General features: G+C 41.8%; 1 protein-coding gene across 4 annotated transcripts in view; it reads left to right on the top strand.

Moving 5' to 3' along the window:
* Positions 1-2,028: 2,028 nt before the first annotated feature.
* The window catches only part of CTNNAL1 (catenin alpha like 1), a 61,954-nt gene continuing 53,436 nt past the window's right edge, over positions 2,029-10,546 (top strand). For all 4 annotated transcript variants that reach the window (XR_014492230.1, XM_083360488.1, XM_083360487.1 and 1 more), the window contains exon 1: positions 2,029-2,228. Coding sequence is in view for 3 of the 4 variants with exons in the window: in XM_083360488.1 (XP_083216614.1) it covers positions 2,082-2,228 (147 nt within the window). In the remaining variant the exon portion in view is untranslated. The remainder of the gene's footprint in view (positions 2,229-10,546) is intronic.

Below are 10,546 nucleotides of genomic sequence, written 5' to 3'. Positions count from 1 at the left end.
AAAAATATGTGATGACTAGCAGCTGAATGAGTAAATGTATTTCAACGAAGAACATTATAGAAAATGATATTAATGTACTACGTATACTGCCTAATTAAGTATGGTTCCTTCAGCCTTGCAAAGGGATTGTAATGATAGCAACATCAAGTATCAACAGCAGATCTCACTTTTTTTCTGATGCATTCACAACCTCTCCAAGTATTATAATAGCTGCTCTTTAAAAAAAAATGTGACGGCAAATAAAAGTAACTAGGTAACTCCTGGCAATTAGGTAAACACAGATATGTACTTTCCTTGGCAGCAGTATAGAAGTGGTTTGCCGCTGCCTGCTTCTGGAATATTTCCGTTTTACTTCCAGTCTAATCCTTGGGCTAGAGATTTCCTGACGTTTCAAATCCAAGTATTAAGTAGATCCGACTCTCCTTAGCTTTTGGGAGTCACCCAGCTCAACCGGTTGCCGCCATGTTCTGTGACAAATGCTACTTAATTTCAGCCGGTTCCAGTGGTGTTCTGAGCAACAGTGTGTCAATGATAAGAGGGCTTAACAATAGCGACATTTACATTATGAAGATCTCCCTGTACTTCACAAGTGCCTGAGGCTTAAACCTTCTTATTTTATAGCAGGTTTTAGGAATAACAAGTACACATTTGCATTAGTTAATATTTCTTTTTAAAAAAAGATTTTTTTTGTTTTAAATCTTTTTTTGCTCTTCTAGTTAAAAAACATGAATCACAGTTTCATGAAATAATTTACCACATGAATAATGAGGCTCAATAAAACTTGAATTATCAGTAGAATTGCATTAAAACACTTGTTTCAGGTAAAACTATCCAACAACTGAATCCTAAAGCCACAATCCTATGCACGTTTACTTGCGAGAAAGGCCTACTGAACACAATTAATCTAGGGGCCGGTGCTCATCTCCGTTTCAAAGCCGAAGAGCCAGCGCTTGTCCAAGGACGTCTCCGTGGTCATGTGGCCGGCATGACTAGACGCCAAAGGCGCACGGAACGCTGTTACCTTCCCACTGTAGTGGTCCCTATTTTACTACTTGCATTTTTACATGCTTTCGAACTGCTAGGTTGGCAGAAGCTGGGATGAGTAACAGGCGCTCACTCTGCTATGTGGTACTCGGGATTTGACCTGCCAAACTGCCGACTGACAGATCGACAAGCTCAGCGTCCTAACCCACTGAGCCACCGTGTCCCTTATATTACTGTTCTTAGAAATGTTCAAAGGTCATAAGTCAAATAATGTGTTTGAGCAAAAGTGGTAATCGATTCACACAGTTAACATAACATATAATAATCTACGGGGGAGGCTGACTTTTTGTACACCTTCTCTACGTATGTATACCTTGTCTATGTATGTATAATTCTTTTTGTCTTCGTGTAGCAATTTAGTCAACAAATAAACAAACTGCACGGTAAGCTGCCATCATCGGCTCACCTAGTATAACCAAATGGAAAAGGAACGTGTCCGAAGGAAACATTTGTGTCCTTGGTTTATGCGCTCGAGGACGCGTGTTCTGTAAGAAAGATCCGAGACCTCTCGGGAATTTTACGGTATTTTGAGTTCGCGCCACACGCTTTTATCAGGTCCGTTGCAAACTTACCGGCTGCCTCGGCCGAGACGTTAAGCTCGACCAAGTTCCCTCTTAACTTACCGTAGTTACTTTGGTTGGGATGGTTTCTCTAACGCTGCCACTCCAAAGCTGACGGCTTACTTCAGGATTTGGGCTACTGAAGAGCCTGCGGGTGATGGAAATAAAAAAAAAAAACAACAGACTGGGAGGAGGCTGAAGGTTGGTAAGAGTTGCAGCCCTGTGTAATTTTCCCGCCCGAGGGAATCGGCGAGATCACACCCATCCGCCCAGGGAGACCCGCGTCCCGTTTGCAGCTGGAGGGAAGGGCGAGGGCAGAAGGCGGGAAGACGGAGGAGGAGGAGGTGGAGACCAGGCGGAGCCCAGTCAAGCAAGCGAGCTTTGGCTTCGCCTCCCGCCTCCTCCTCCTCCTCCTCCCCGGCAGGTCCCGGGCGGGCGGGAGAGTCGGGAAAGAGCGAGCTGTGCAACGCCGGAGCAATGGCCGCGTTCCCCGGTGGTAGCGGCGGCTGCGGACTCGCGTGGCCGCGCTCGCCGCCCGCCTCGGCTCTGGGTTGGGAACCGATGCTGGGGCTCCAGATCCGTTCGCGCTCGGTGGAGCAGACGCTGGTGCCGCTGGTGGCGCAGGTAATGAGCAAGCCGAGCCGGGCGGCTACTATCTCGGTTCCGATCGGTCGTGTTTTTTTTTCCCGTCCTTTCTCTCTCCGGCAGGCGCCTCCGGTTACCCGCGCGCCCTCCGGGCCCCCCTCCTTTCCTTTTAAGTCCTGATTTTTTTTTCATTTCCAGTGTGCACGGTATCCAGAGTCACTCCGGATAGGGCAGTGTTTCCCAACCTTAGGAACTTGAAGATGCGTGGACTTCAACTCCCAGAATTCCCCAGCCAGCATAGCTGGCTGGGGAATTCTGGGAGTTGAAGTCCACGCATCTTCAAGTTCCTAAGGTTGGGAAACGCTGGGATAGGGGCCCTTAACGGACGGCTTCCCGAGGAAAAGTACCTTTGCTGGACATTTTCGGTGGATCTGCCCCACTCGCCCTCCGGGAGGGTGTCGTTAGGAAGCTCCCGGAGTTGGGGACTGATGCGGAAGGAGGGAGGGGGGGTTTGTAAAGTAGCCTGGATCAAGAATCCCTCTCCAGCCCCCCCACCCCACTCTCCCCCGTCTGCGCGCGCGCGCTTTCGCTCCCTCCGGAAAAAAAACAAAAAAAAACTTGGAAGCGTCGTCCGGAACCGCGATTCGGAACGCGGGTTTGGCTTGAGTCCAACTTGGCGAAACCCCCCAAACCCACTTCCAACAACTTTGGCTTTTCGGAGCGCCAAGTTGGGTTTACGAGTCTTCTGTCCGTGCGAGAGAGAACATCTTGGAATGTCAGCCTGGCCCCTTTTGTGCTTTGTTTGTGGTCTTTTCTCTCGGGCCCAGAAGTCGGGCAATAACTTAACTTTTTCTTTTTTTTTTCTTTTTTTTTCTTTTTTAATGCTCACCCTCACCAGCTCTAATCCTTTGAAAGAATTTTTGACTGCCTTCCGGAGGATTAGCAGCGCATCCCGGGTAGCCTTCGCTCGCAATCTTTTGTAGGGCGAGGGAGGGAGGGATATATATTATATTGCATGAATGTTTAACCTTAAACGAGGACGGTGCTACGTACGCCTGGTAAATCTTATAAGGCAGCACTTCTCCAGTCTCTGAAAACCCTGGAAATTCAATAAGAGTAGTTCGTCTGCGGCTCTCGGAACAGTTATTCTTCAAGTCGCCCCATAGAATAAAGCAGTGTTTCCCAACCTTAGGAACTTGAAGATGCGTGGACTTCAACTCCCAGAATTCCCCAGCCAGCATAGCTGGCTGGGGAATTCAGGGAGTTGAAGTCCACGCATCTTCAAGTTCCTAAGGTTGGGAAACGCTGGAATAAAGACTTTCTGGGAAAATGTACTGAAAAATACGATTGAGTATCTCCGTTGGTAAATCTGGAACCAGTAAAATTTATTTCCCAGTAAATGTATATAAGTTTGGACTACGTGAGCACACACAAATCATGGCTTGCCATTATGCAAGAGAACTAGCTGAAGTAGTAGTATTTTAGTTATCTGCCGTTCTCATTCATTTCACAGGGAGCATTTTGATCATCTTGTGTTTAGCCTGTCAGTGCTTTGTCAAAAGCCAGGGGGGAAAGTCAGTCTGCTTCTGGATTAATCCCTGTTCAGGCAGTACATTTCAGCAGGAAACTAAGAAGGTTGCTGAATTGCAGCATTAATTTTATTGAATGTTAAAGGCTGTGGGTGTAGACAGAATTTCAGACATTTCAGTTGGAAGCCAGAATGAGTGGAAACTGGAAGAAAAACCAGTGAAAACATATTTGGATTTTACAGGCATCCTTGGTGAAGTGTTCTTTTTAAAATTCTATGCAGACTAATGGTTATGTTGGATGATAAACTACTGTGCCTTTTTCCTGTATCAGTTTATTTACATAATGCATATGATATATAATGATTATATATTCTTCTGGCTTTATGATCTGTGATTAATGAGGGTAAAGTGATTTGGAACAGAAGTTGCTTTGCTGCTTCCAAACTTAATGATGGTTAGAACAATTTAATTTTTTTAAAAAAATAGTTTAACAAGCTCATAGAAGATGCTGTTCCATTTTTTAAAGATTCTTCATTTCCCCATGTCTATTCAAAAGTTTCTTTACTGTACTTAATGCATACTCTTTTCCATTGGGAAACTTAGAAAGCAGCTGTTCATTTGCCTAGTTGCATCAGACCCAGTAAAAATATTGTAGTAGCTTATATCATTCAGTGCATTCTGAAGTATAAAATATTTGGAAGTGAATTTCAGTGAGTTAAACGGGACAAGTGAACATGTTTTGCGTTAAGATTTTGGAAGCATCTGTAGGACGAGACACAATGTTCAATAGTTTAGCGACTGGCTTTGAAAAAATAAGAAATCAAGAAATATTGGAAACGGGAACTGAAGTAATGGTTTAAAAGCTAACATGTAGGAGTATTTACAAATAGTCCATTTATTCTGGTTTGACTACAGTACTGTACTAAATACAAGATGCATTAATGATAATTTTAGGTTACAATTAATAAGCCATTCTGTGTATATCTGAATAAGCAAATTAATATACCTTTTAGTTTTTCGAGAAATTCAACTGGAATTTAAATTAACTTGTTTAGATAAAATAGAAGTATATGGATGCATAGAAGGCCTAACATCATCATGAGACAAGTATAACTTTGGCTCTAAATTGCACAGAATAAATTTAGCTTTTGAACTTGTAGAATACTAGATTACAAGAGCAAGAATAGCTAATACAGACTATTTGCCCAGAGTTTAAATTTATATTAAACTGAATTACTCCCCTCACTGATCCAAACCTTTGCTATTCTTGTTATCATGCAACTGGTAAAATAGGGGTGATCCTTCCTGCTTTTCAACCTTCTTTATTGGGTTTTGATGAAGATAATGTAAAGGGAAACACTGTATGAACTCCCACAGTGAAAATAGAATGTGCTATGATAAAATTAGAAAAATAAAAATATTGCCAGAGAAATTTGGCTGTGTTATTGTCTCTAAAGTCATTAAAAAGAGGCTAATCCTTTCTGTTTATGGGTTGCAAATAGAAAAATGGTGAGAGAAATGATGTCTAGTAGGTAAAGTAATCGCAGTCCAACCAGGGCAAAAGGATAGGTGGTTTGGGTCATAGCAAAATACCAGGTGAGTAAGACTGTTTAGTGTTTGTTGGGGAATAGATATCTCATTTATATTAAGGCAGAGAATTCGATCATTTATTCCAGTACTATCTCTCGTGATTGATACTCAGATTGATTGATAATTGATTGACAACAATTATCTGGTGACATTAGGCTGCATTCCTATAGCCAGAATGAAACAACAACGTTTCCCCTTTAATTCCATTTATCTCCTTTAGTATATTCAATAGCCATTCTCATATTACTGCATTTACTGCTAAAGCCAGTGCACGTCTTAATAACCTGTTGACTGAATTATCACAGCAGTCTTCCTGCCACTTTTATCTGGTGTTTGATCTTTTTAAAATTATTGCTGTTGTCAGATCATTTCCTCTTCTACTGCAGTGTATTGTAACTGTTTCTTGTCTTGACTGCTGGCCATTCATCATCTCGAGGTCGACCGCGAGGTCTCTCATTTGTGGAGTTCCTCAGGGGTCGGTCCTCTCGCCTCTCCTGTTCAACATCTATATGAAGCCGCTGGGTGAGATCATTCGTGGCTTTGGAGTTGGGTATCATCAGTATGCTGATGATACCCAACTTTTCTTTTCAACCCCAAACCACCCCAGTGATGCCCTCAACGTGATGTCCCGTTGCCTGGAGGCGGTTCGGGTCTGGATGGGGAGGAACAGACTCCAGCTCAACCCCGACAAGACTGAGTGGCTTTGCATACCTTCATCCCGGGTTTATTCGGACATTCCACCTCTGGCTATGGGGGGTGAACTATTACCCCCCGTAGATAGGGCTCGCAACTTGGGGGTCCTCCTAGATTCACGGCTCACCTTGGAAGACCATATAGGAGCTGTGACTAGGGGGGCCTTCGCACAGGTTCGCCTGGTGCGTCAGTTGCGGCCCTATCTTAGCCGGGATGATCTATGCACGGTCACTCATGCGCTCGTGTCCTCTCGTCTGGACTACTGCAACGCTCTCTACATGGGGCTGCCCTTGAGGACCACCCGGAAGCTCCAACTGGTACAGAATGCAGCCGCGAGAGTGGTGTTGGGAGTCTCCCGATACTCCCACGTTACACCTCTGCTCCGTGAGCTGCATTGGTTGCCAGTTGTCTTCCGGGTGAGATTCAAGGTGCTAGTAATGGTGTTCAAAGCCCTCCATGGCATGGGGCCGGAGTACCTCAGGGAACATCTGCTGCCGGCATCAAGCTCCCTGCGCCCTGTGCGTTCCCACAGAGAGGGCCTCCTCAGGGTGCTACCGGTCAGAGAATGTCGATTGGTGGCCCCCAGGGGGAGATCCTTCTCTGTGGGCGCTCCGGAGCTGTGGAATCAGCTACCGGTAGAGCTCCGGATGGCGCCCGATCTTCGCTCCTTTCGTCGCGATCTTAAGACATTTCTGTTTGTACAAGCTGGCCTAGCCTGATGGGGATTGCTGGGGTTGTTTTATCTTTGGTCTTTTAATTTTTCTTGGGGTTTTTAGCGCTGTATTTCCATTGTTTTTAACTAGGGCAATTGTTTAATCTTTTTTTAATGTTTGTATTTGCTATTTTATTCTGCCCTGTGAACCGCCCTGAGTCCTCAGGGAGAAGGGCGGTATATAAATGTTATTAAATTAAATTAAATCTTTAGCTCACATATGCTTCAAGATATGTGTACACACACACACACACACACACACACAAGCTAATTTCTTGTTTTTATTGAGCCTGATTAAAAGTGGTTGCCTCAAATGGGAGCTGGAGCCTTGGTGGAGCAGTGGGCTTATGCCTCCTTAAGTAACACCAGCTGCCTGCAATTAGTGCAGGTTCGAGTCCCACCAGGCTCAAGGTTGACTCAGCCTTCCATCCTTCCGAGGTAGGTAAATGAGGACCCAGATTGTTGGGGGCAATAAGCTGACTTTGTAATAATGCCGCTTGGGGGGGGCGAAAGCCCTAATAAGCAGGCATATACATAGAATGAAGGCTATTGCTAAGCACATTGATTTGTGCTTTAGATTGTAAGCCGCCCTGAGTCTTCAGAGAAGGGCGGGATATAAATGGGATATATATATATATATATATATATATATATATATATATATATACACATATATACATATATATACATATATATACATATATATACATATATACACACACACACATATATATATATACATACACACACACACACACACACACATATATATACACATACATATATGAAGAATTTACTAATTTACTATTCTGTCAAGGTAAAGTTTCTGCTGTCCTAGTCTGTATTTTATCATAAAAAAATTGCCTTGATGTTTATGGTGAAACAATAATAGTCAATTCTGAGTATTTTCTTTTATATAGATTAATTGTGTTATCCTCAAAAGCTTTTGAGGACTACCATATGAGTTAGGGATTTATTTTTATTGTAAAGAAAATAAAAATTTCAAAAAAGAAAATTTGTGAGATTGCCAGATCTCAAGAGACAGTAGTGTGTCAACTGAAAGACAAAGCTAGACTTAAATACCTATTTTATTTTACAAATTCCAGAAATGACCTGCAGTATTTTCAAAACCACCACCTGTCTCCAGAATGGAAACAGTTGTAATAGATAGATGAACTAAGTGGAATAGCTTGGAAATGTTTCCTTTTACAAAAGATGAGCCACGCTTACCATACTGTGATCTGAGCCTCAGCTGTATGTAGTGAAGAATTAGAAATTGTAACAGCAGTAATTATTTCAGTAAAATAAAAGTAGAATTGAAAATTAATTAAATGTTGGCAGCGTGATGCTGGTGTTGAGGGTTGCATGGTGAATGGCTGATGAATGGACAAGCTGTTGTGGCAAGAGAATACTTGATGTTTGAGGGAAGCTCATTGTAAGGAAGCTGGTGCTGCAGATCAGATGGGTCAGTGATATAAAGAAGGTAGCAGCAGATGTCCTATGTTTTTCTGATTTTTTTAAAGAACATATGGAGTTAGTTTGTATATGTCCCACTTAAAAGAGAGGAGAGAAAAAGATGTGGAGCTATAATAATGGAGTTCAGGAGTGGCATTCTGCCTACAGATTTTCCATTCCTGCTGCAGAATTGCAGGCAGATGCTCAGGAAGGAAGATTGTTTTGTTTTTCATGATATATGTCTATTAAGACCTTGAGTTTTCAATGCCATCATGGTGCTCGTGAACTATTAAATTAATTTTCAGGCAAGAAAAACATTGAAATGATTCCAGATTTATTTACAAATGCATACTCTTACACTTTCTAACACAGAGGTAAGCATCAAGTCTATGGCTTGTCTGTTGAGTATACATTCAAACCAATATCTCATTAATAGTTTTTTAAAATAAATGTATATCAATTGGAATATTGTACATGACTGCACACTGGAATATTGTAATTGGAAGCTTGTACGTGATTCATTACAAATAACTACCCAGAGGGGCATTTTTTATACAATGAATACTGGTTGAGGCAGGATTATATCTCAAAGGATATTATCATAACTGCAAGAGTTAAAGTATGAAACAGGCTTTTCTTTTGATTCAACATCAAGACACATCAAGATACAAAACAAGTTGAAGTAGTACAAGCCTGTGCAGATACAGTAAAGATACCTTTTATTTCTTCCAAGTGTGATACTTTTCAATGGGCAATTTCTTGCATTTTTATAATCAGAACCACTGAGTTGAGATATCTTTACTTGGGAATCAGTCTCATTAAATAAAGGAACTTACTTTGTAGTAAGTTCTACGTATGTGAATCAGCCCTAAATGCCTATAGTTGCTGTTACAAAGTATTGAAAATAGATAGCCTGTAGAATTAACTGGAAGATTGTTATAAAGTGTGGGGTGTATTGTGAGAGGAAAGAGAGGGGGGGGTGGAATTTGGAAGTGGGATGCCGGGAAAGAAAATAATGTATATAGCAATCTTTTCTCAATCTGAAATATAAACTGCTTTTGAAACTGGAGGAAGAGATGTGGAGTTAAAAAGGGATGTTCTGAAATCTCAAATTATTGATACAGGGATGTGATTAGTGTGGACCAGTCTTTTGGACTTTTTAAATTCAAGCTGCAGTTCTACCTGTACCTCTCCTGGGAGCAAGTCGCATTGAATTTTAGTTGACATGCAGAAAATTGAACTGTCAGTCACATAAGGTGAATTTAGTCACCTGTAAAAAACAGTTTAGTTACTGTGCCTATAGAGAACAAGTGGTGCATAACAAGTGGACCAAAATCACCAATTTACAGCATTTGGCATTGTTACGTCTGTGATCTTAGGAGTGCAATTTTGTCATGAAAAGCCTTGTCAACAGTTAGTCATGCCCTCATCGCCACAAGATTAGGTTGCTGTAGTGCTCTTTCCATGGGGCTCCCTTTAAACACCACTCCAGAACTGCAGGTGGAGCAGGGCAGCAGCCTGTATATGAGGAGGAGACATCCATCACAGCCATATTCCAGTCTCTGTAGTGGACAATTGTGCTGACTTCCAGTAGGTGATTCAAAGTCCCAGTTTTAACATTCAAAGCTCTGTTTGGCTTGGCTCTCAGTCATCCTCATCAGAAAGTGCCAGCTTACCTTGCATGCTCACTGTGAGTAAGGGTGCTTAGGGCGTTATGAGGGAAGGGGAGAAGAGCCCTAGAAGTATTGTTTTCCAGCAGCAGCCGCATTTGGTAGAATAGTCTCAACAGTGGTCTGTTTGGTATTTACTCTTGTATCTATCTTTTTCATATTTAGTTACGGTATTCATTTCTTTTATTTAGAGATGGTCATCAGTTTATTGTAATTGGGAGTGGGGACTTTGTTGCTAAGAGACACGGTTGTAAAATGAAAAATCATGTAATGGTGGTAATGCTGCAAGGTCACCGTGGACCGGCTATAAGTTTCCTTATTCAACACCATCCTAATTTTGAATGGTCCCTGAAGGACTGCCTGTATTTAGATTTTTAAAAATTTTCTAATGTTTGTGAAGATTAAGCTTTTTTGGAAGGTCTTTGAAACCTAATTATTGGCTGCTATTAAGCTGTGTGGTGCCAGGATTGTGTTTTGTGATTTGCCATTTTTTTATTACTTTACATTACTTTAGTAATTGTTTTCCTTTTTTTTTATTTATTATGTGCTTGCTTTTATTTGTCACACCAGTCTGTAAATACAACACGTGAATAAATAAATCAGTTTAGTACAGAGGTAGTGTTGTATCTTCTCAAGAGGTACATTCCACATTCAAGATACTACTTGAATTAAATTTTGTACTGTCTGCAGTCATGGCTAATTGATGTG

Source organism: Vipera ursinii (genome assembly GCF_947247035.1).
Source record: "Vipera ursinii genome assembly, chromosome: 3".
Lineage (NCBI taxonomy): Eukaryota > Metazoa > Chordata > Lepidosauria > Squamata > Viperidae > Vipera > Vipera ursinii.
This window is presented reverse-complemented; position numbering and strand designations above follow the sequence as displayed.